This window comes from Globicephala melas, chromosome 14 (genome assembly GCF_963455315.2).
Source record: "Globicephala melas chromosome 14, mGloMel1.2, whole genome shotgun sequence".
NCBI lineage: Eukaryota > Metazoa > Chordata > Mammalia > Artiodactyla > Delphinidae > Globicephala > Globicephala melas.
In genome coordinates this window covers 5,801,014-5,828,955 of record NC_083327.1, presented here as the reverse complement: position 1 = coordinate 5,828,955, position 27,942 = coordinate 5,801,014, and the positions used below count along the sequence as shown (strand labels likewise).

The 27,942-nt window shown below is 33.8% G+C and overlaps 1 protein-coding gene across 3 annotated transcripts in view; it reads right to left on the bottom strand.

Moving 5' to 3' along the window:
- The window catches only part of ADGRB3 (adhesion G protein-coupled receptor B3), an 801,091-nt gene that overhangs the window by 475,621 nt on the left and 297,528 nt on the right, over positions 1–27,942 (bottom strand). For all 3 annotated transcript variants that reach the window (XM_030859191.2, XM_030859192.2, XM_060283891.1), the window contains 3 exons: positions 17,954–18,064; positions 11,838–11,999; positions 5,558–5,722 (listed from right to left, as the gene is read on the bottom strand). In XM_030859191.2, the coding sequence (XP_030715051.1) occupies positions 5,558–5,722; positions 11,838–11,999; positions 17,954–18,064 (438 nt within the window). The remainder of the gene's footprint in view (positions 1–5,557; positions 5,723–11,837; positions 12,000–17,953; positions 18,065–27,942) is intronic.

Sequence of the window (27,942 nt, the reverse complement as noted above, 5' to 3'; positions counted from 1 at the left end):
AGGAGAAAAACCATATGATCATCTCAATAGATGCAGAGAAAGCTTTCAACAAAATTCAACACCCATTTAGGAAAAAAACCCTGCAGAAAGTAGGCATAGAGGGAACTTTCCTCAACAGAATAAAGGCCATATATGACAAACCCACAGCCAACATCGTCCTCAATGGTGAAAAACTGAAAGCGTTTCCACTAAGATCAGGAACAAGACAAGGTTGCCACTCTCACCACTCTTATTCAACATAATTTTGGAAGTTTTATCCACAGCAATCAGAGAAGAAAAAGAAATCACAGGAAGCCAAATCGGAAAAGAAGAAGTAAAGCTGTCACTGTTTGCAGATGACATGATACTATACATAGAGAATCCTAAAGATGCTACCAGAAAACTACTATAGGTAATCAATGAATTTTGTAAAGTATCAGCATACAAAATTAACACACAGAAATCTCTTGCATTCCTGTACACTAATAATGAAAAACCTGAAAGTGAAATCAAGAAAACACTCCCATTTACCAGTGCAACAAAAAGAATAAAATATCTAGGAATAAACCTACCTAAGGAGACAAAAGACCTGTATGCAGAAAATTATAAGACACTGATGAAAGAAATTAAAGATGATACAAATAGATGGAGAGATATACCATGTTCTTGGATTGGAAGAATCAACATTGTGAAAATGAGTCTACTACCCAAAGCAATCTACAGATTCAATGCAATCCCTATCAAACTACCACTGGCATTTTTCACAGAACTAGAACAAAAAATTTCAGAATTTGTATGGAAACACAAAAGAACCCTAATAGCCAAAGCAATCTTGAGACCGAAAAACGGAGCTGTAGGAATCAGGCTCCCTGACTTCAGACTATACTACAAAGCTACAGTAATCAAGACATTATGGTACTGGCACAAAAACAGAAAGATAGATCAATGGAACAGGATAGAAAGCTCAGAGATAAACCCATGCACATATGGTCACCTTATCTTTGATAAAGGAGGCAGGAATGTACAGTGGAGAAAGGACAGCCTCTTCAATAAGTGGTGCTGGGAAAACTGGACAGGTACATGTAAAAGTATGAGATTAGAACACTCCCTAACACCATACACAAAAATAAGCTCAAAATGGATTAAAGGGCTTCCCTGGTGGCGCAGTGATTGGGAGTCCACCTGCCGATGCAGGGGACACGGGTTCGTGCCCCGGTCTGGGAGGATCCCACATGCCGTGGAGAGGCTGGGCCCGTGAGCCATGGCTGCTGGGCCTGCGCGTCCAGAGCCTGTGCTCCACAATGGGAGAGGCCACAACAGTTAGAGGCCTGCGTACCGCAAAAAGAAAAAAAAAAAAAAAAGGATTAAAGACCTAAATGTAAGGCCAGAAAGTATAAAACTCTTAGAGGAAAACATAGGCAGAACCCTCTATGAAATAAATCACACCAAGATCCTTTTTGACCCACCTCCTAGAGAAATGGAAATAAAAACAAAAATACACAAATGGGATCTAGTGAAACTTCAAAGCTTTTGCACAGCAAAGGAAACCATAAACAAGACCAAAAGACAACCCTCAGAATGGAAAAAAATATTTGCAAATGAAGCAACTGACAAAGGATTAATCTCCAAAATTTATATGCAGCTCAATAACCAAAAAACAAACAACCCAATCCAAAAATGGGCAGAAGACCTAAATAGAAATTTCTCCAAAGAAAATATACAGATTGCCAACAAACACATGAAAGAATGCTCAACATCATTAATCATTAGAGAAATGAAAATCAAAACTACAATGAGATATCATCTCACACCAGTCAGAATGGCCATCATCAAAAAATCTAGAAACAATAAATGCTGGAGAGGGTGTGGAGGAAAAGGAACCCTCTTGCACTTCTGGTGGGAATGTAAATTGATACAGCCACTGTGGAGAACAGTATGGAGGTTCCTTAAAAAACTACAAATAGAACTACCATATGACCCAGCAATCCCACTACTGGGCATATATCCTGAGAAAACCATAATTCAAAAAGAGTCATGTACCAAAATGTTCATTGCAGCTCTATTTACAATAGCCCGGAGATGGAAACAACCTAAGTGTCCATCATCGGATGAATGAGTAAAGAAGATGTGGCACATATATACAATGGAATATTACTCAGCCATAAAAAGAAACGAAATTGAGCTATTTGTAATGAGGTGGATAGACCTAGAGGCTGTCATACAGAGTGAAGTAAGTCAGAAAGAGAAAGACAAATACCATATGCTAACACATATATATGGAATTTAAGAAAACTAAAATGTCATGAACAACCTGGGGGTAAGATAGGAATAAAGATACAGACCTACTAGAGAATGGACTTGAGGATATGGGGAGGGGGAAGGGTAAGCTGTGACAAAACGAGAGAGAGGCATGGACATATATACACTACCAAATGTAAGGTAGATAGCTAGTGGGAAGCAGCCGCATAGCACAGGGAGATCAGCTTGGTGCTTTGTGACCACCTGGAGGGGTGGGATAGGGAGGGTGGGAGGGAGAGAGACGCAAGAGGGAAGACATATGGGAACATATGTATATGTATAGCTGATTCACTTTGTTATAAAGCAGAAACTAACACACCATTGTCAAGCAATTATACTCTAATAAAGATGTAAGAAAAAAAATTGGATGCCATCTACTTAGCAGTAGACATCAAAATTTGCATAAATAGAACCATTTTATTATTTGATGTGAGCAATATTCATCATCCCTACACAGTATCCACTTCATTATGGGGATGATATGTGCTTCCTAAAAGCAGGAAGCTGGGGCGCTGCTCTAACATGATCCCACATTAAAATGTCACTGCCCATGACCACAACCTGCATGGTCAAATCTTGTAAAGGTGGTGAGCAGAGACCCAGTTTGTTGTTTTGAATGTTTCCTCTGCTCTCTTCTGTTCTTCACTTCTCAATCAGCCTAACCAAAGAAAACCAAGTGTGGGTCTTGGCCCACTTCTTCATCACTGACACTTTTCCCATTAAAGGTTTTCCCTTAAGAGGTTGTCTTAGGGATCTCAGGTAGGATGGCTACAAGAAAAGGAGGTTGAAACCACTTAATATTCAAATTACCACCTCTCATTGAGACTAGAGTGTTTGTATGTGTTTTTCAGAATTGCATTCAATTTTTCACATGCTTATTTCTAAATCCTCAGAAGATATTATAAATTTCTTGAGATCAAGGACTATATATTCTTCTCAGTAGTGTCTTACATCTAGTTGATACTTAATAATGCTTTATATTCAGTGAAGGTGCCTGAGATTAGCTATAAGAAATTGGTTCTAATTCTTCTAATATCTAGGAAGAATTTGTACCAAACATATCTTATATAATTTAAAAACATAATGCCAAAATGTTGAGCAGAGTATAAAAATATATATTTTTTAAATCATAGCTATAAGAATTCCCTTTCAGATAGTAAGGAAATTGGGATAAAATATGGTAAGAATTTTATCCTTTATGATGTAACTAAATCCAAGAATGGAAATAACAGAAGTCAGAAACAACACATTTATTAAGTATTCAAGATAGATCCATAATGCACACTTTATGAGAAAATATGAGCTAGGCCAGATTTACAATTAGTATAATAACTCCCCAAAATTAAAGACCTAACAAAAGAAAGCCAACCAAATTTAAGGGTCTTAGAGTGGCTCCAGTGATGGTATAATACAGGTAAAACACACATGGTTACTACTTGAGTGATAAAGCAAAAACTACATCAACTTAGAAAAATGAGTTTTCTTATCTAAATTGTAACAACTCAGCATCTCTGTGTACTCATCCAAGCTTTTTCCTGCTAGAGAAAATTCATGGAAAGTGGACTATGAAAAACCTGGTTGATAACATTTTACTGATCAGTGCCATTTTATCTTTGTACTTATGGGGATCAACTGAGGTAAAAGAATTAATTAGAAACTAATATATTAAAACAGAGTCTATAGTTAGCTATAATTTTTTATTTCCCAGTGTTATCTATTTTTTCACACTGCACAGAAAAATAAGAGTGAGCTCTGACTCCCCATAAATATCACAGCTCAGCAGTTAAAAAAAATTCTAAAATTTGTATAAATTTACTCAAATCTTTGGAAAAAAGGCAGAGCATAAATACATATGTGTGTGTCTGTGGGCCTATCTGTATGTTTACAGAGAGATAGACATAAGACAGATCATAAATAGATTTTCTGGGAGTGATTTGCAAATAAGGAATCATGATTATTGACTCCTCAATATTCATAATACCTGAATACTGAATCATATGAGTTTATTCACTATTTGTAGAATTCATAACATTCTAAAAGTGATGATATTACTCAAATCAACTACTACATATTTACATGTATATTCCTAAGTGTAGCAAGCCAGTAAAAGAGAACAATTAAGCTTGTTAGATGACAGTTGCTTCTCTACATTTTTGGACGTTTTTCAGTCTTCAGATGTTTTAGATTCTTAAAATTTCCAGAAGAACTTTGAATTACTGCCTTATGATATAGGATATTAACTTGGGGAATTTAGAGGGCAAATGGGACTCAGTGTGAGTTGAATAATGTGTCTGGAGCTCACTACTGGCATCCCAGCTCTGTTGCTTGCATGTAGAACACGTGACTGCATGGACAGGTGAGAAACTCTCCCAAAGAGAAGATGATGCTTATTTATAATGGTCCCATTGTCATTTTTGTTAGCCTCTGCCACTTGCCACTCCTGTCTGTGTCTTCCTCTAGAAGTGCCTTTGCTTTTCCTGGGGAGATTCTATCATTTGTTTGTTTTTATTTTCTCTCATAAATTGCAAGCCCCTTCAAGGTGGAGATCAGTCTTTTTCATTTTGTAGGTATCTGTTTTATGTGTGAATGTTTCAGCAACCTAAATAATAGCATTATGAAGACTTCTCTCTGGAGTAATGGGTGGAATTAGCAAAGTCGGTTAAAACAGAATTGAAATAGTTTGAAGGAAAAAAAATTTAAATAACATAAATACACTCTAAGAACAGACTATACAGTCTTCATAATCACATAAAGACTGTATGTCATTTATGATCTAACCATTTTATGCATCTAGCAGTGAATCTAGAAAGTCTGATTTCCTAGCAAATGTCTATCATGCTCACACGTGGTCAAGGGTGCATCCCACTCCTTAGCTGAGTGAGTGTGAGAGAATAACATCAGAAGGATTGCCTCCACACTGGTCTCTCTAGTTACAATGTGGATGCAACAGTCAATTCAGGTCTTTGGGATGGCTCATAATTTTTCCAGGAGGGAAATCCAAGTAGAGATAAAATCTTAGTGGGAATCATTAATATACCTATTTATAGAAATCCAATAAAGGTGAGCATTCATTGGTACTTAGTCAAGGAAATATCATACACAATTACATATGATAGAAGCAAGGAAGGTACCCAATTTTATTTAAGCAAGAATCAATAAGCAAAGGACACATTTTCCAGTGTGACTGCATGAAGGTTGTACTCTTAATATCTCCTAGGTATCCTAGGGACCATACACTGGGACATAAATGCCAAGTTCCCCAAATCCAGAACAGGCTCACCTGGGCAGAGAGCGATATTACAAGGCTTATGATGAGTCTCGGGTCCTTCACACGGCCTTCCCCCATACTGGGGCGGAGTGCACGACCGTGTTCTTGTTCTTTGGCCTCGACCACACGTGAATGAACACAAACTCCACGGAGACCACTCCTCCCAGACTCCATGGACTGTAATAAAGCAAAGAAGCTTCAACAACAGAAGCAGAGAGGCGAAGTCAAAGATTATTTTTCTTTATAATTAAGAAAAAAACATCAAATAGACAAGTATGAAGATATTTTAAAAATTCAATTGAATTACTCTTATTTGTCACAAAATGTAAGTTAAGTCAGCAATCATTTAACTAATGGAAAATTGCATGTACCTCTTTTTGTATTTGAACAATTATTTATGTTATAAACTTTAAATGTTTTTATTTTTTTTTTAATGGAAATGCACCTCTCTCCCTCATAGTAAAATAGTCATGAGTTACTTCTATGTAAAAGTAACATCAACTAAATTTCTTAGAGTGATCTTCTGAAGTTAAAATTGCATTTAAATAGATAAGTGTCAATTTAATTCTTCCAACATCTACAAAGTTTCAGGATTAATAAATTTTATGGTGTCAGAGAATGAAAAAAATCTGAAAATTGATGGTACATATTTTAAACAGCTTTTTGACCTCATATTTTAGAAAACGTATTTTTGCCATTTAAAAAATGTGGGTGTTTAAAGTCACTGTCTTGAATAAGAGGGAAATTTCAAGAACTCTATCTACTTGCATAAGAGCCTCCTCTCTCCCCAGTTTTAAAACGAGGGGCAAATATGAAGACCTCTTTCTAATAGCCAGAAAAACAGAAGATATCTGTCCTCTTCCAGTAACTGGATAACACTGGAAATCCTCCTAATTAATAAAAATTCTAGAAAAAAAATATGATCTAATTAAGTTATGTCTCATATAACTATCAGTACACCAGTACTTCAAATACGCCATTACGATGAATTCACCCTTGATCGGAAATACTAACATAATTTGTGTTCCTCCATAATAACCGCTGCAAATAAATGTTGACATCTTTTGCAGAAAGTCCATTAGGGTTCAAAGTTTAGGTCACTTTCTTGCACTGTCAAATCACCAATCCCATCCCAATTCTTAACATTTGGGACGGTAAGCAGTAGCACTCCATGGATAGTACAAATCAAAAGAAGCCAGGCAAAATGTCCTTTTCAATTCAAAATTCCTGTCTTGATGCTGAACCTCTGCCTTACTCTTAAAAGTTCCTCAGCAGATGTTTGATATAACACCCACTGACATGAGTAGGGGGAGTAGAAATTTATCACAAAACATGACAAAGATGTTCATTTTCTCCTCAACATTGGTCGGGGTAAGCAGAAGTGTCAGAGGACAATGCCAGTAAATATAGTACATCTAGAATATTTTGCACATTATCTGCTGACCAAGTTGTTACTTTAAAAACACAGATATGACATCCTTAATTATGAGGCAACCCGTTCTCTTCTATTTATACTATTTAGTTGCCCAACTTGTGAAAATATGTTCAAATATTGGAAAAATTAGACAAATTTAGGTAATATCCAATGAAAAATTCTTTAAGATTCTGTGAAACTTGCTGGAAAGTATATTTCAAAAATACTATACAGAAAAAGTGAGAGAAATTAAGATGTTTACATTTTTCCCATTTAAGTCTGGGAACACCAAAGGCAATTTGTATCCATTGGTATAAGAATAAATAGTAAGTCTGTATTTAAGTCTAAGGAAAAAAAATGCACATATACCTATATTTACATATAGGTATATATGATCAATTACAGCAAAATAATTTAAAAGTAACATATATGAATATACTGTTATGTAAACTGTACACCTGTAAGCAATTTTCACATTTATTTCTAGTTACCAAATGTTCTCCACTTAAAAACCACCTTTTCTCCCCGATTTTCTACATAAGATGCTAATAGACTATATAGAATTTTTATTTCTGGTTCTGTTCTGTTCTGGTTCTGTTGTCTTCTATCAAATCACATTGTTGCACATGCAGTGAACAATCTCAGAAGAAAAAGCTGCTAAATTGGCAGATTTTTCTCTAACGTCTCAAAGAAATGTTCATTAATCTTGATTATTTAGTTAAATTATGGAGCTGGAATCCTCTGAAAACTAATCTTGTTTTTTGAATTTTTTTTTTGAATTTTATTTACTTTTTTTTTATACAGCAGGTTCTTACTCACTACCTTTTAACAGCCTTTATTGCTCCATGGTGAAATTTCATGGCTTCTCCACATCAATTTTAAAAAGCAAAAATATGTTTTTTCATTTGAAAAAGACATACAATTATTAATAATTTATTTTTTATACTTGATACTATTGAATTAGTAGGAAATTGTAGCACAAATCTTGTAATTTTATGAATCCTTTTCATAAAGATTTATGATAAATATTAAATATTTTTATTTTAATGGAAATGCGTTGGATGAACTACCTTATTTTCAGTAAAGTATGAAAATCTGTAAATGATCTAGTCCATTTGAAAAATGTACCTAGAAACTAAAATCAAATTGATCCATTTTTTTAGTTTTCTTCTTTAGACCCTAGCTATAATATCATGTCTTTGACTTATCTAGAGACGAAATGAGGAATACACAATACCCAAATTATATTACTGCCAGGTTTCTGAAATAAGTATACAAAGTATCTTGTGATTCAGATTGGGATGTATAAAATAACTCCTTTAAGTGAAAGCTTTTTTTCTTAGGGAAATAAATGGATGTGAAAACTGTGACATTAAAAAAAAAAAATCAAAACCATTCCTTAGCCTAAATCAGCTTTTTTCTAAAAGACTGGAATATAGAGTAGACTAGTGGTTCTCAACCAGGGGCAATAATGACCTCCCCCTCCCAGGAGACATTTGGCAACATCGGAGACATTTTTGGTTGTCATGGCTCAGGGGAAGAAAGGGGGCTACTGGTATCTAATGAGAAGAGGCCAGGGATGCTGCCAGACATCCCCAAATCCTCAGGCCAGCCCCACAACAAAGATTTATCCATATCGAAATGTCAGTGGTGCCAAGGTTGAGAAATCCTGGAAGAGGTCATAAAACTGTAAGTCAGAAACCAGGGCAGTAAATACATAATTTCATGTACCTCTCTATTTTTCTCAATTTACTTTCTGTTTATCCGGATCATTTTCTGCCCTGAGCAATAAGAGTTTCTGAAGACACTATGATGTCAGAGCAACACTTTTGTAAAAGGCTGGATATCTTAGGATTCGTATTAGAAATAACACATTATTATGCAATTTAAAAACTCTTTAAATGTGAATAATGTGGGTGAAAGTTTACTAATTTATAATACTATTGATTAGCCTTTAAGAGTACAAATAAATATAAGCTCTAGTTCTATCATCCCACATATTCTGTGAAAAGTGGCATTAATATTCAGTTTGTCCTTGTGTCATTTTCATTAATTAAATAGCAAATACCCTTGCTTATTCACAGTGTGACAAGTAGGTTATTTCTGAGATAATTTTCTTCTTGGGAATAAAGTATTTCAGAAAGATATTTACACTGTTCAGCGTGTTACGTTAGGTTTTAAATTCACTTTTTGTCACTGTTTTCATTATATGTTGTGTAAAAACATACATATTTACCAGCAAGACAAATAATTGAACAAAATATCGAACACAAAATATTTCATAACAATCACCATCTGAAAGGTATCACAATATCCTGTAGTGGGATACTTATTCCACATTTTTCAAATAATAAAGTTGCCAAATTATTCTTCATGTTTGGAAAATTAAAAAGAAATCAACAAAATGCTTTTGTCTTTAATTCAACATCTGAACTATAACAATGATTAAAAGATACGTATTTCTTATCATCAGTACTATTTAAGCAAATTTAAAAGATAAACCTACACGTATACGAAGGTGAAGAGAAACCAGTAATTAGCATGTACTTCTTCAGTAGGCATAATAGTAGAAGGTTTAAGAAACTGAGGAAAAGCTTTATAATCATAGAATATTATTCAGTTTTCTGGACATGAGATGCAGGGTGAAAGGGAGTACACACTGGTCCCACTATACATGGTCTCCACGTCCAGGGAGGGGATGAATCAGCAGCCTCGGGCAGAAGGATGGAGATTTCCATATGTCAGCCAGGTGAGTGTTCATAACTAGTGTTTGGAAAGTAAGCTCTGAATCGAGAACTGTGGAGAACACTTTAGCACCCACTCAGACTTCCATTTGGGGATCTGTTTGCCATTAGAGTCTATCCCTGTATGTTGAAAGGATCTTCACTCTTCAAAAGGATGCTGATAACATAAACATATATGTCAAGTATAGCTTAACTCTCTGTTGACACTTTTCTTGTTGCCAAGTACAGGGCGCTTGATCGTGGAACCCTTAACATAAATACTGTAAATAGGGCCCAGCTTTAAGTTCTAGTCCAGGCAATGCACTTAACCCACACCCACCTGAAAATCCACTAGCATTTCCTCATGAGGTCCTTTTACCTATAAAATTTAGACACATTACAATTTCTAAAATGCCCGTCTCCTTACTGCTCTTGTTTCCCTTCTCTTGCCTAATGTACGTATGTTTGCTCTGTGGCCCCTGTTATTGTCATCTTTTTTTGTTGTCTTCCCCACCCATGATCTCCTTAAGCATCTTCCCCCCTCTGTTATGTTTTTATGTTTCATTTGATGTTCTTTCTCATCTAGTCTGATTCCCTCTGATTCTCACTGACTTTTCTTATTTTCAGTGGAACCATTGCTCTTTTCCTACTAATTCTGTCTTCCCTCCCTCATATCTTTCTGCCCTGTTTATCTTTTTTTTAAATTGAAGAATAGTTGATTTACAATGTTTCAGGTATACATCAAAGTGATTCAGTTATGTGTATATATATATATTTTTTATTCTGTCCATTTTATCTTTTAATTCTACCGTTGTCTACCTTTGTGCCTCCCAAGCCCGTAGCAAAGGGATCTCCCCCCTCACTGCAGCATTCTTCCTCCACGACTGCCCACCACTTCCTTCCCCTTTTATTTTTTCCAGCTTGCCTTTTCTTTTATCGGAAAATTTATCATCTAATCCTTTTTAAGTGTACAATTCAGCAGTGTTAAGTATATTCATAGTGTTGGGAAACAGGTCTCCAGAAATTTTTCATTCTGCAAATCCAAACTCTGTACCTATTAAACAGCTCCTCCTCCAAATTGTTTTGGAGTGGGTTGCTCTCGCCCCTTCTTCTGGGGAATTGGGATTGTCCCTGCCCCTGCCCGATGCCACCCACTCTGTACTCTTGCTTTTAGCAACTGCGGAATTAGGCTTCTCTGGAAATGGAACTTGCAGAAGACTTAAGCACATTTCACCAGATGAAAGGCGGCTGTAGTGCCAGGCCCTTTCCCTGTGCCCACCTCACTCCAGAGGCTTCTGGAAGGGCTGTGAATGCAAGTCCATTGTCAACTGCAGTGGTCTGAGTCGGCATCACCCATCCACCAAATGGCTGAGCAGAAACACAGACCTGGAGATTCACAGGATTACGTGCTTCGGACTTCTTGAAAGAAAGCCCAGAATCCTTTTAGTACTTATTTTTACATGAAAGTCAGTGGTCTGAGAAGAAGAAATACTTATAATATGCATGTATGCACCGACGGACAAAAAAAATGTTGATGTAACATGGAAAATCTGATCCTAAGTGGGTAAGCTATTACCTTATGCTCCATTTAACATGAAAGATCTTTTTTTTTTTTTTTCCATTAGTGACTTTAAGTTTACAGAGCAGAGGATGACTCTGATGAGGGTAGGCACTTGAATGAAATAAACTAACAGAAAGTCCTTTGGCCTGGGGCACTATTTTCCCCGATGGGGTCGAATAAGTGGTAGGAAAATAGCTGACTGCCTTAAAGGCTGTATCAACCACTGCCTTAAACACTGGGTACTGATCACATTTCCAGGATGCTGGCAAATTTCACTATTCCTACAATATTTAGCTGGACATTTTCACCATCTAAAATAAGGAAAGACTTGGAACCTTAAATACCATTAGAAACAGATACATAATTCCAAGCTTATAGCTGCAGTGGGTAGGGAGACACTTTTGTAATTTCTTGGCTGCTCTGAAAGCGGAAAGAATCATATACATGATAAAATTTCACAGTTGAATACAAATTACACTTATCCACTCTAATTAAAATGCCTATACCAGGTTCATATGAAAATAACACATCTTCCAAATGCATAGCATGACACAATTCAATAACATCCACAGTTGTAGTTGCTGCTAACACTACCTGGACAGAGGGCAGTGTTATTGCAAACCCTTGATTCTCTTAATGGGCCGCTGCAGTGTGTCCCGTAAGGTGATACACAAGTTCTGGTTCGCACCTGCGACCCCTGACCACAAGTAACTGAGCATGTGCTCCACTGGGACCACTCTTCCACGCCAGATTCACCTGTGTGCAAGACAACAAATAAACATGAAATACTGTATTGAATATTCATCTAGTAAGCATTATACCAAACTGACATTACGACATACAAGAATAATTTCAATGTAAAAACATGACAGTACATCAAAGATACACAAAAACATTTCAGAGAAAAAGAAACTTAAAGAGAGATACTATTACGCTGATGCAAGATCCAAGTTAGCTATAACCTTGTTAGCAAGACTCCACTTCACAAATCCACTGGGCCATGGATGCTATGAAGGGACAAGTCAGCAGTTTTCAAGAATGATTGTTGGAGCGATTCTCTTCAAGCCAATCTAAAGCTTTGTCCTTTGATGGAAGAGGAAACAAAATGTATTGCTAAACTTACTCTGGCTTTGGTGAGTAGGAATATATTGATGTATCCTTCCCCAGTCGTTTGTTCCATAATCTCCTTTCTAATGCTGGATGAGGTAGGGCTCTGGGACTTTGGGCATATCTAAATTTTATTGTGTTGAATACTCACACTTGTTTATAATTTATTCCTTGTGCAATTCCTACTTTTTCATCCTATGACAGTTATTTATTTTGTGATAATTTGTTCAAAAACATTCTACTCACAATTTTCCCCATGATGATCTACAGTAGAAAAGTAAGTTTTACTTGAAATAAAGGAAAATTCCTCTATGATTTCTCTTAATTTAATCTGGAACTAAAATTTACTAAAAAAATAGGGCTTTAAAAGTCACTGAATGTCTGAATTCATTAACTTTCTTGGAGTAGGCATCACCCTGAGACTACGTCTAAGTTCTATTATGATCCAAAGTCATGTCCCAAGGAGACTTAAAGTCAAGAATTTCTAAGACCATATCAACAGGCTTCTAATTCTATTATGGAATGGTGTTCAGGATAGATTTTTAACTCTAATTTGAAAACTTGCAGTTGCTTTCCTACAAATACAAAATTGGGCCATTTACCTGCTGGCAGGAACTAGTTAAATTAAATTTAGACTTTGTTGAAAAAGACACTTTTTCTTCACTTGGTGAAGTGTTTCTGAAAACTCTGTATCACTGATTATATAAATCAAGGAGCAATTTATATTTTACAGATTCTGCTTAGAATTTGATTTGCCTTTAGCAGAGAATTCAACTGATAGAGTATGATGATCCATTTTCCACCTTTTTTAGAAAGGTTAATACATGACTTAGAAATGACTTGCAGTGCAACTCAAGGCATCTGGTCCACGGGCTGGGACTCTAGGACAGATGAAGTTTGGACCAGAGTGTAAGTCAACTTGCTGATCACTGAGAAGTTCTTTTTCCAAAAAACAGAGTCAGATGAAATAAAACATGTGTTTGATAAAGTAGTTCAAGTTACATTCTGGTGTAAGCTTCTTATCTCCTCGAGGGCCCATGACAACCAGGTCACAGACAAGCACACTTTGAGTAGCACTGTTTGGAAGCATTTGCTCTTATACTGGTCTACAGTATGTACCCAGAGGTGTAAATAATATAATGCATTTATAACTGGATATATATCATAAGGGCACAGTGGTAACTGGGATGACATATTCTATTAAATAGGACATCTTTTCAGTGTTGCGATCAGTGTTTGTCCTGGTCATGCTCTATACGTCACCCTTGATTATTTCAGTATTTTTTGCCTTTACCAATTTATATATAACTAATCTATAAAAATGTTATTCAATGACCATTTAAATAATATTTAAAGCTATGCCTCATAGTTTGTTCTTTTACATGAAAGAATACTCTATCAAAGTTAAAAATAATTATTTTAGAAACCCTATAATATGACAATGGTTAAAAAATATCTACCCATATATGTATACGTGCACATATATATTTAGCAGTGAAAAAAACTTAAAGTTGGGGAAAATCTAATGCAAATTTTTTTCTTGTGATATTTCAACCTGTCTTTATGATGAGATTAAGTGAAGTAGAAATATTATGGTTCAATGTGATTAATTAAAAGCCAGAAAACCTTGAACATTGTGAATTCTATAATAAGTAAAATGATAAAGGTTATGAATACAATTAGTTCTATTTTTCCACAAGAGCATTGCATTGTTATGATGGCAGGAAAAGAAGGTTTAACTAAACTGAGCAATGAATCAAGATCAAGAACTATTTTTATGTGCATTTCTGTAAAATTTTGGTTTGCTTCTGAATGTATGAAGCTACAATGATGTTGAACAAGCTAGATAATGATGACTGGGTCATGAGAGATTGATAATTAGTGCTCAGAATTGGCATTATTCACTCCCCTTCCAACTGGTGGTTCATTCTGTTGATCAAAACCGAAACAAATAAATGAATAAGATATATATGGGCTTTCAAATTCTGAATCAAATCTTGCCATTGAAATACTGGCCCACCTACAAAAATGACCCCGTTATATCTCAATCTATAATTTCAAGTGACATTTCCATGAAATAGTTATGATTTCCATGCTGCCACAGCGTCATCCCAAAAGGCATGAAGGCTGTTCTAGTCAAGCACATTGGGCCTTTGTGAGAAATACTTTATAGCAAAGATATTCTGTAAAAAATTCACTGACATTAAGACAGTAAAGTATACTATTTTTAATATATATGTCTTTGGAGATAGCACAAACTAATTTGGTTCCTTAACTTGTAACTTAAGGCATATTACACATTAGGTATTCTACATTATGTAGAAGGAATAAGTACCTACATAAGGTACTATTAAGGCTCTTTATTCTGATGCGAAACATGAAAGGGAACTGAAAAAGCACTGCTATTAAAGTCAGAAGATCTGTCGTTGATGGAAAGCTACTGCATATTAGCTCTGTGACCTTGAGAAAGTCACTTTATTTCGCTGAACTGCTCAATAAAATGAGTAATACATATACCTCAAAACCTATTTGAGAGGATTAAATGAGGTAAGGTATGGGAGTGCATTTTAAACTATAAACAAAATACTAATAAAAAATGTTGCTAGTATGTTAAAATCATGAAATTAGAAACACACAATTTTATTTTTCTGTTTTCGATAACATGTGACATACTATTTTCCCCACTGGAATAAAAGACTACTTTCCTAAACATGTTTATAGGATCATTTGATAACTATGATGTTAAAAATCATCAGTATGTATAATTAAGATGTCCTAAGCCATCTTGTTGGTATTTAATTTAGATGTCTATATTAAATATCTATATCTTATCATGGCATTTCACTTCCATCGACTATAAATAGAGCTGTGTCCTAGACTATTTGAGCATTGTACAATTATGTCCAAACTAGCCGATCTCAGTTACTAAACTGACCAAAATGGTCAAGTTATTTTGATAAAGTAATGTGACTTTACTAAATATTACTCTTCTAAAAACATTGCCAGTCACATTACTACTTTATAGAAAGTTTGTTTTTAAATACTGGGTTGACTGATCATAATGATTGAAGAGGCCAGGTTACTCATTTTGAGAAGTAATTCTTAAGTTATACGGTTTGATAGCTTTTGCTTTGTTTTTCCTCATGACTAACATAAAAATATATTGTGTCTTATTATTCAGTTTTACCCCTATTGCATTATTCTTTGTTCTCAAATTAATGCTAGCAATTACTCATCATTATTTACATGCAACACCAATTTCTTGGTTTGAAAGACAAATAGAAAAGTATAAATAAAACAACTTTTGTAGAATTTTATTGTGTTATACTGAGCTGTATTTATTCAGACTACCTTAACATTTGAAGAAAGTATAATCTCAGAAAATATTTAAGGGCAAAAAATAAAAAACCTGCTCTTTTTAGCTTTATAATTGCCTCGTGTCAAATTATGTATTTTAAAAACTATGTTAAATAATGCAGTTTTCCAGTCTTTAATCAGTATCATAGAAATGTAAATTTAAAATGTCTTATACCTGTATTTATATTTACCTATACGATATTTGGTTTAAAATGAAATAATAACTATATGTTATTCATTAGTTAAAGCATCCAATCAATATTTTCAGAACTTTAATTCTGAAGTTCATTGACTTTTCTGACTTATTGTTAACAACATGGGGAAATAGTTTTAAAGCTCCTCATGGATCTGTCTAATAAGCATTTCATTTATTTTACCAAATCATTTGTCCCTATATATTAGATACAAAACAATGCCTGGAAAATAGTGAGTAAATTAAAATGGAAACTAGTAATTCCTCACTAAGAAAATAGAATGTTCCTTGTGATTTGAATTTGCAAAAAGGTTTCTGGCTGAAAACTCTGAATTTTCTTGGTATGTGTCACAGGCAAATCCAAAAACTAAACTTATATAAAAACTCCTAGCCAAATTGCATAATATTCATGCATAAACTAATTTTGCTACATTATTGGACATTTAAACTATGGTTCACCATTTCATTATTAAGTGACCCCAATTTTAAGGAATTTCAGTAAACCAATGTCTGCCACTTCTTTTGCAAAATGTCAGGACACCTCTAATCTTACAGAAATGCCCCATGAAACAGCACAAGAAGGAGTCTGAGTAGTCAGCCCATGCCCTGTGTCTTTACTTAGAGTCAGTCACCCCCTAATTTCTGGTCAGTAGTTGAGAATTTTTGATCCTTGTAAGGGAGAAAAATACATTTAGAAATTTGAAAATTTGCCTGAACCTGGTCATGCACTTTTGGACTTGTTCAATCAAATAGTAAAAATATAAATCACCTTTTCTTAAATAAGAAGGTGCATGAAAAGCAATCCAGATAAGCAAGTTTTCTTCATTTCTGGATTTGGCTGCAACATATATTTTTAAAAAGATAAAAAAGTGTCCTTAATGTAGAAGTTATTCTAAATGTTCTTCCTTTTCTGAGAGTTCTTTGACCTACTTGCCACTAATGTATTCAAGTCTACTATTCACCCATTACCAAGAGCACAATTCATTAAGAATATTTGCATTTTTGAGTTATAGATTCAAATCTAGTGTTCTGAATAAGTATTATCCTAAGATCACATGAACTAAAGGAAATATTCATTCTTCAAGGGAATTTCATCAAAATCAGTCTGAATGTCATGTCAAAAAGCTGGTTATGTGCTTGAAACTTCTGTATTAATAGTAAAACACATCATCTAGATTGGAATGTATAAGACTTTATGAAGACATAGATGAAACTGTTAGTTTGCAATTTCCTGCAATAAAACTGACAGATGAAAATGTTTATAACACAGATTAATCATGTTTTCATTTAAGAATGTTCTACATTCAAAGAGGGGGAATTATAGCCCATATATTATGATGAGACAAAAGAGGAATGCATTTATTTGTTTATATATATATATATATATATATATATATTTGGAGGGATGTATTTTAAAGTAATCTAACTTATTTAGGATTAAAAATACTATAAACCAAAAAATCATTTTTGTTGATAGCTAATTATTTGGAGTGTATTATACCTTACTAATAAAGACTGTCAACTGTTTATTATTTAGCTTATATAACAAAACTCTTTTCAAATTAAAGATATTAAATTCTAAAAAAAGTTTCTGACTAATTGCTATACACTTTAACAATCAATTAATATTTATATGATACATGACAACTGAAAAAATATTCAACATATTAAATATTAAATTTCATCATCTAAAGTCCTGCTTAATATATTAATTCTAAGAAAGTCCTAAAATAATCAATTATTGATGAAATAACTTTGCTGAGTTTCTTTAAAAGTTTAATGATACATTTTAAGTAGTTAATTAACATAAGTAAATAATAATATGTAAATCCTAAATGTCCCACAATGAAATCAAAATAAATCTTACACATTTTTTGTGCACTTTTCAGTTCACAGCTACTTCATTTATGGACTTTAACTGGTGACAAAAAAAAAATGGTTCAAAAAATATTAGCTCCAAAAACTGACAAATGTGCAGCAAAAGATTATGAAAACATGCAGTGGTTTCATTAAATTAACAACAATAAATAGAAAAATGTAACTAACGTATTACCAGTTTGTGCCATAAATTTAGCAGCATCAGCTTGTTCCTGAGGGACCCTTTTTTCATGAACAGATCGAGGTCGCTGACTTTTAATTGTATGATCTCCCATCATTCCAAATTCTAAAGACAGAATAAAGGTATATGAAAGCTTGTGTGTAGACATTTCTCACAAATTACATCACTGTCTCATGCAATATGTTCCTACACAGACCTAGAAGTTACTGATTAAATCCACGATTCTAAAATTTTTCGGCTGATCTGCTTGGAACATTTCTAAACTCAAATCAAAAAAATCTATAAACAAGAACAAGGTTTCAAGAAACAATGCTAACAGTCAGAGAAATGACACATCAGGTTTTAAGTCAGCTGAAGTAACAGAAATAGTGTACTCTTTTCTGATCGTGTTTTGCAGCAATACATGAGAAAAAATACAACCACAGGGCTAACTTTTGTTTTTCAGAGATAGAATCCTGATGCAAACCAGCTGTTGCTTTGCTGAAGAATCATCACCCCCGACAAGTTTTTTCAGCACATCCTTGAGGAGTGAGTGACCATGTAACCTAGCTTACCTAAGGCAAACATTCACTTGATGGACTACTTTCCCAAAGACGAGGTTGCCCTTAGTGTCCTCCAAAGCTTATAGAAAATGGTGGCTTAGATAACTCTCATTCTCTCCCGCCTTGTGCCCACATAATTCTTCATCCCTTTTCTAACCACTTGGAAGAGAGTGTTTTCTCCTTTAAAAGTTATGTTTAAGAGAGAGAATGACTCCAGGTTTCTGTTATTTAATCCTTTCAACATATACCTCCTAGGAAAGGAAAATAATCTGGGCCTAACTCAGAGACAGATGGGGGAGAGAAAAAATAAGCTGAACAAAAGAATAGATTCCACATAGCATACATTTATTTAATCTATATGCTTAGAAATCTGTAAGCATTCCATGCTTATTTCACTGTTACTGTAAAATAATCGAATAAAACCAAAGCCTGATGAATGGAGTGGTTAGTTCTGGCTCACAGGACTGTAGGTGGGGGAAGAGCATTGCTGAGGGGCAGGGGTCAGTGGTGCTCAATGTTCCAAGAAAAGTTTTGGGTCTTTAACACCAGGTCTTTCATACATGACACACATGACTGGGTAAAATATGTTCTAATGATAGTGCAAATAGATTGCTAGAACTAATAATGTCAACATTTGTGAATGGATAATTTCACCAGCTTATTGTTTTGGTTTTTCCCATCCATCTTTAAATCATCTTCTGCTAAAATATTACAATGTACCTTGTACGATTAAGCAGTGTATTTTTTATACACAACTCTGATCTTTTATGCAAGGAGAAAAGACTAGCACATGTTTTTGTCCAGCCTGGCAGATTTCCTCATAAATATTAAAGTATGGCTCCTGACAGATTGATTTGTCAGAAATTCTTTCAAGATATTCTACCCAAGAGAACATCTCATGAGAAATCTGAGAAATCTAAATGAATGTGTGTTTGTTTTTATCAGTTTAGATAAAATCCAAGGCAGGAAATGGAAATTTTCATAAAATGTCAGTTGCTTTAATCTCATAAAATCCATCACTGTTTTCCCTTACTGCCAACATCCTTTCATTCCATTCATTTATGTGTACGTTATGTGCTGCCTAAACCATGCTTCATTCTGCTAATGAGAAGTATCTAATCACCTATCATTTAATGATTTTGGAAAGTGACCACGTAGAAAATTTATATCTAGACTCCTGCACTATCCAATATTTTGAAATATTATATATAATTGAAATTTCTCTGGATCTGAAAATAGCAAAAGAAATTTAATAGTAATTTTTATTAACAGTATGCTTTACCTTCTGTCCTCTTGAATTTATCATTTAAATTGTGTACGTGTGTGTCTATCATTTAGGGCATCTCAGTCAGAGCACATGTTCACATAAGTAATCTGGGGGCTCTGATGCTTACACTAAGGTAGTTTGGGCAACCGGAGGGCAAAGGACACCAAAGAAAGTATCCCATGCCTACAACTTCCTAGCTACAAGGTAACTTTATTACCTGTTCTAGTAGAAGGCAATTCCTCAACTCGGTGGCAGCATGATAATAGCCTGCAATTTGTTTTCTAAGGAAAAATAGTTTACAGGGATTATGATCCTGAAATTTAGGGGTCTGAGGATATAGGTTGGCTCTGAGATCATTTTAAAAGTGTCATATTCAATTTTTAATGATTTCTGAAATTTAAACATGAGTAAAGTACTATTTTTTTTAAAATAGGCATTAGTATTTCAGTGAACTATTTCACATTATTAGCTGGAATGTAATTGAAGCTTCTCAAATACAAATTACAAATTTTATATTACAAATTAAATTTCCATATTCTTCACTCTAGTCACTTCTACTTATTAATAATCAATGTTATATGAGCATTAGTGCTAATGCCTTATCATGGGTCAGAGCATTTAAGAAATTCTTCAATCATATGTGGACTTGATTACATAAGTTTTACATAATCGAAAGTTTAAAATAAATTTTCTGATTATTGTTACCAATATAATTTATATTAAAAATTACTTAAAAAATTAAAACTATTCAATAATATGAGGCCTTGATATAACTAAATTCCCTATAAGATAGAAGACATGCTAACAATTTACTTCTTTTTCTCAGATGGAAAAGCAACACTATGGTGGTATTTTTTTAATGTGCTAGACGGATTGTTTCAGACCTTAAACAATCCTAATTTGTAAGTGAAACACGTAAACTCTTATCTAATTAAGTGAGTTTCTTCTGCCAATGTTTATGTGCCAAGTGTTTGAAAAAAATCTTCTTTCTTTAAGGGTTGTTATCAATGGTAAAATTTAACAACAAATGCTATGGCTCCATCCATTTCTCACAATGGAATACTTTCAAAATATTCGTGCTCTCTTTCAAGATGATATCATATTCAATTTTCTTCATTTCTCATGAATATAAAGGCCAATTGGATCATCTAAACTTAGGGAGAAAAAGCTGTCATTTTTGCTATTATTCTCTTATTTAGTGAATATGGGTTGAGGTAAACCTTTAGTGTGTTATTCTTTCTGAATAATATCAGTTCTTCATGGTTGTTGATTTATATTCAAATGATTCTGAGGTGGCAAAGATCATATACTACATTAGTTACACGAGAAAAACAGCATAGCCAAATAAAAAGATGATCTGCTTTGGTAAAAGCAATGAAAAGCAAGTTATGAAATCAAATGAAGTCATGTACAGCATAATATTGTATATGTACATATGGTACATGGCTTATGAAAATACAGGGTTATTTCCTATATCTTTATGTTGATGGTATCGATGAAGTGGTGGATAAATAACTGCGTTCATATATAAAACTCATATGGCTTTCCATGTTTAGGCACATTTTCTCATACACACTCTTTCACTGTGCTTCTTGATAAAAAGCAGTAGTCTCTGGAAGTACGATACAATCAAAGTCACATGAAAAAAAGGTTTTGAAAATCTGTTGCTTTAGGTATAGTTTTATGTCTTTTCTTCTCCCATCCAGGAATATTATAAGTAGATCGTTAAGAAACAAATACACTTGAAAACTGACTCTTGGTAGTCAATTGTCAGTCATGAAGTTTTTGTCTGGAAATCAAGGGTTATAATAATGTGAAGTCATCAAAAATTTAAAACACACACATATCCACTTGTTATTTTACCATGTTTATTCTTCAACGTATGGACAAGTAGAGCAGAGAATTAGTCAATAACAGTTATTACTGCAAACCAGCTTGCTATATAAATATTAACTTCACATTGTTAGCTAGCTTTCCTTCGCATTTCTACAGAAACTATTCTAGCCCACTGTTGCTTCTCAAGAAACTCCCAGAGATATGTCCTACTTTTAATCTACAGCCAAATTGCACTGCTTTTTGTCATGGAAATGGTCAAGCCAACGCAGCCTTTCTCTTATTTTCCTCCACCTGAAACATCTGCTCCTCCAGCCATGCCTGCAATAAAGCCCTCTCCAAATCCTCCTCAAATGGCACCACCTCCATGAACTAACCAACCAATCAGAATCAGCCTCTGTCTGCCCTAACTTCTGTTCTGCTTTGTATCAATAATGGACTTTTACTTATTAGACTGTGTCTTATTCCCCGAACTGGATTATGAACTTATATGGAAAGGAAGTATGTCTTACAAGTTTTAAAAGCACCTCCTGCTTTGCATATAACTGGGGCTCAATATTTATTCTATAAATAACTTTCATGCTAAGAAATTCTTCTCCAAAAGGCAAATTTCTAGATGCCTAGAACCATTTCTTTAACTTGTTTGGTGAACTGTTCAATGGGGAAAAGATAAAATTCTTAGAGAAGTACTTAAAAGTTAATTATGTATGATTATGATGGTCAACATTTCTTTTGTCAACAGAGTTAACTATTGTTGCTATTGTGTCGAAAAATATATTCAGATTATTATTTAAATAATTGAAATATTACTTTATTTAGAACTTAAATCTCACTGTCCCAAAACAAAGCTTAATGCCCTAAAACAATGCTTAATTTTTGTCAATAAACATTTATCAATTACTTACTGTTTTAGGTATTAAAATTACAAACATAAGTAAAAAACTGTCTCTGATATTCTCACACCCAAGAAAACCCACTAAACATGGCCTGTTCCTTTCAAATACATAAAATTATTTACCTTAATCAAAACATTAAGCTGCATTTGTATGTTATTAAATTCGTTCATTTATTTTTACACTTATTGGAAACAGAGTTGTCACAATTATGTTGCATGCAGATTTTTTGTGTGCATAAGATGGCCTGGAGATATTTAGGTAGTGAAGAAGAGAGCAGATCATCAGTCATTTTGATAGTCTTCTGTTTTCTGAGATTATTTAAAAAAAAATTTTTGCAATATGATTAGACGTAAAAATTGTTTTCTCTCCCTCAACAACTCTTTGTTGAGTGCCTATATAGTCAGGTGTTTTATGAAAACATAGAGCTGATTGGGAAAAAGACTATTATCTACATCATCAAAGATATTTCTAGAACTGGCATGAACTATTGGAAACAAGGAATTTTAAAATTAGACATCATTAGCTGGAATTCTGAAGAACGCTGTTTAAGAAATACATTTTACTGTTAATTATACATTAATTTCATTTTCCCAAAGAAACAAACAGGAATAGAATAAGTGGATGAAAGACAATTTCCAAATAATTAATTCAAATTAATGACAATTATATAATAAATATCAGGAAATATTTAAATAAATTTTGAGAAAATCAAAAATTAATATTAAGAAATATTTAAAATAAATTAATACATGTTAAGAAATATGAGAAATCCATAATCAAAATTTGAAAGATTAACTGATATTCTTTCCTTCAAATTATTTCTTGGTTCTATTGACATAATTAGATACGTGGTTATAGGCATGAAGATGCTATTTATTACAATAATAAAACAGAATCTTGCTTTTCAAAATACTCCCACAGAAATGATTTTATTAGATAGTCAGCCATGACTCTGTTAAGTAAATGGGTGATTTTATGGCACTTCTAAATTGGACAAAACATAGTGTAATGAAACGATATACTGATAGCATGTTATAGAAAAAGTTTAAATGATCAGATGTTTTCAATTAAGTTGTTAAATTATGAAACCCAAACTATTTTATAGAAGAGATTGTCAAATATATTTAGTGTACATACTCTTAGTCAATGATGATATATTCTAATTCATTTTATTTCCAAATAGAAGCTTTGAAATAATTACATATAATGATAGATTCCTTTTAGAACTTTTCAAACATGTATTCAAAAATTATATTATAAAACATCTTATCTAGAATGATTCCAGGACATTTGGGGTGTAAACCCTTAAATCATCATTTTTACACTTACTCAGTCTTACTTCTGGGAAATGTTAGTAAACTGGATGCACCGTTCCATGTAAGAAATCATCAATGTGTGAAATCATGTAGGAATTATTTGTTAATATTTCTTATATATTATCCAATTGCATTTTATGATCTCATCTCTTTTTGAGATAACTTTTGGATTTTTATAAACTATCAGTAATGGTTTGCTTGAAAGATACTTTATTTGTTGGTGATGAGTAAAATAAATGTAGAAGCACATAAATAATAAAGCAATTCTACTTCCAATAGTAAACTAGTAGGATTCATCTTTTCTTGTTGACCTGTATCAGAATTTAATTTAGCATCTTAGTACATCAGTGGCAAAATAAGATGCTATGTTGCAAGTTCCAGCACCTTTTGTAGGGGACTAAAACCCTCACACTATAAGACGTGAATAATCTTATTGCTAAAGTGGCCCAATAAGATCTTAGGGAATGTGAATTACAAGAAAGTAAACTGGGTTGTCCCTGGATGAAGCATTTCTACATTTTCCTAAAAAGAACAGGGATGGCTTGCTTTCCTGCCAAGCTCTCTGACATGCAGAGGGAATCAGGCCCACAGAAAGCTTCTTTGAGGCCTTATTAAGAACCCTGGAAAGTATCTCTACCCGATTAAATGTGAAACTTTTGTAGGGGTTTAAGAGGCAATGAGTGAGAAATCATGGTTTGATTTGAATTTTAGATAGATTACTGTAATTGAAGAATGGATAGCAGAGTCTAGGGGAGCAAAGTTAGAGGCAACATAAACTATGAAGAGCTACTGCAATTGTCCATATACAGCTATTTGTGATTGGGTAGGGCGTCGGGTTTGATAGATGGGTCACCAGCAGCTCCTAAGCCTGGGGGAGCAAATGGATGGGGTACCCCCATTAGATAAGAATCAGAAGTCCCAGCTTACTGCAGGTTGAGTACATCTTTGGATGATTGGGTCCAAATTGTTGGCAACTAGAGCGATTGTCAGTGCCCCAGAAGTTTACAGGGAAGTGTTTTATAAGAAAGTTTACACTTGAAAAATGTGACGCTTTTAGTATGGTATTTTTGAGAGATGTTACCTTTGTATATATATTACATTACGCATATTGTATTATATGTATTATATTATGCATTCATTTAGAATGTTTAAGAAAAATGATTCCTCTATGATTTTTTAATTAAGGCTTATATCCATATGGGACTTTTCCACTTGCTGAAGTTCAATCTCATTTCCTATAACAGTACAGCACAGAATAATTTAACTTAAAGCAATATCACTGAACGCATATTTACTGAAAGAAATAATTTAACAAGATACCTCGTGAGAATAATTAGTACATTCTACACTCCAACTGAAAGTTAAAAGATGAGGTGAATTGTTGCTTCACCCAAACATCTCAACATAAATACACAGTGGGTAAACCATGAATGGATTTTTCATGCTTTTTCATAAGGCACTGGTATCTGGATAGTTCTGAAACATATTTACTGCACTTAAACCACCTTCATGTGACTCACATGATCTCAAGCTTGTACCTGGAGGTAAGAAAGAAGTTCCTTTGTCATTTATGCTTTTTAACTCATCCATTTTGTTCCCACAGAATTTCTTTTTTAGAGAATCTATAAATATCAAAATAAATAGTTCTACTCATGTTTTACCATTTATTGCTATGTTTTTGTGTCTTATCACATAATGTTTTAGTTTACAGCAGTATCATTGTATACATGTTTACTGAAAGAAATATCAAAACTGAGTTTTTAATGAAAATGATTCCACTAAGACATACATATAGTGCTTACAGCAATTTCTAAAAATAACTATAATACTATCTTAACTATCCTCTCAATACTCTAGCTTATTTTTCAGGGACACATGAATACATGTGGATAATAGTTTCAGTATTTTTCTAGTCTATAAATTATCCTTATAATCAATTAACATATATTCAAACTTGTTTCCATCATTTATCATTATCCGTATTGAAGCCCAAGGGGCATTCTATAGAGAGAACTAAAAATGATTAGCCATTTCAAAGCAGTGTTTCAAATACCTAGAGACAAGGAAGACCATTAAACTAAGATGTGAGGTGCAGCTGAATTGTCAGGGTGGAAAAATAAAGTGAAGACCAGCAGATACAGCTCCTGTTTTGAGCATCACACCTGAAGTTCTCCAAACCTTTTTCCTCCTGTTTCAAAAGGGGATTCTGGGAACAGGGTCTCTGAGGTCTTCTGAAGCTCTAAAATTGCATTATTTTCTCAGGTCAGAAGTTGGCACATGAACATAACATACAGGCCGTCTCTCAGTAGACCTGGAGGCCTAGAGGCTCTGACCAAGGTTGACTGGGGTGTGCAGAGACACACAGGCACCCGAGTCTAAGTAAAACACAGAGTTGTAGTTGCTTCTAAAACTTTTCTTAAGTCACTCGGTGTGGAACAGTTCCCTGGATGCATGTCTAAGCACCAAAGCAAGGTTTACTTTGCATGGGAGGTCTCAAGATTGCACAGTACTTATTTAAACACCTTAGCCAGCATCCACGCTGGAGAGGGAATTTTTTAGAAGACAATATGCTTTCAAAGGCATTGAGCATGAATAGAGTCCATTCGTTCAACAAACATTAAATGAGCAATTACTATATTCCAGACAGGATTCTAGGCACTGGTGATATAGCCATGAACAGAGTAGACAAAAATTTGTTTTTGTGAGAGAAAATTTTATAGTTATTCCTAGTCTGATAGGCAAGGCTTATAAAATATTTCACAAATATTAAATTTACTAGCCAGCCCTTGGAAAGTTTCATTATAAGCAGTCAAATATATATGTGTCAGATTAATAACTTTTAATTTCACTCTTTCATTCACAAACTGCTTCAGATAAAACTGATTTAACTGCATGTCTCATTCATATCATTCAACAGAAATTGGTTAAGAGGACCACTTAGATGAAAATGGTTGACTCAAAAGCTGGGTCACCATATCCAAAACAACGCTGTGGTCTCATTGGTTTCTCTTCTATTATCTTCAGAGTTTTCTTTCCTTTCAATTTTAATTGATTTTGCTATACACTGATCTAGTCTCTTTATACCCCTTAAGAAAATGTTTGTTCTTTCTCATTCCATTCACTATTGTCATATTATATCCTTTATATCTTTTTATTTTTGTAAACTACCCAAGAAGACATAAATATGCTTTCATTATACCATGCCTCTCTATTTTCCTGTGGCCAGATATTTACATCTATGTTGCCTTCAGAGGTTTGCCTCCAGAGGAAAGACTCCTAGAAGTGGTTTTGCAGCGTGATGTCATCTCCCATCCCAAATATACTTCACAACAAATAGTGAAGGTAGGGAAAATGTTAGATTTTTTTGATCTATTTTCTGTCAAAATACAACACCCCTCTTCATCCTAATTAGTGCTTTTTCTTGTCCAATTTTGCTTGATATTAATATTATTATTGCTGCTTTGTTAACGCCTTTGCTACATTTTTTTCCATATGCCTTCTACTCTTCAGTGTCATTTTGCTTTAAGCATATATCTTATATAAAACATGTATAGTTGTATTTTAAAAATCCCATCTGATCCTCTTCCTTTTAGTAGGAAATTAAATCCATTGACATTCACTATATTTATTATAAGGTTGGACTTATTTCTTCCATCTTATATTAGGATTTCTCTTTAGCATATTTTCTTGCTGTTTCTTCATTTTTCCCCTATTTAAATTTTTTTGGATCAGTAGGAATTTTCAGTTACATTTTTTCCTCTAGTTATCCTTCTTCAATTATTCCAAGTGCTGTACACTAATTTTATCACATACACTTAAGTAAATTTTTAAATCTATCACTATCTATAGTGAATCAGTATCTGTACTCTTTCCCAAACCAAGACAAGAATTTGAGTGTGCTATCCATGTCTCACTGTCTTGATACTCACATATCATTTATTTCCAAATGATTGTATATTGTGCTGCAGTAATTAGACTTAACTATTAGTATCAGCTATTAGTCTAACTATCAGTATTAATTTCTTGTTGATCTTTCTTAGATTTGTTTAATTTTGATCAAGTACATCCTTTAACAGAGAAGAGTCTAAAATTGACTCATCTTGCCTTTACACTTGAATGCTAGTTTGGC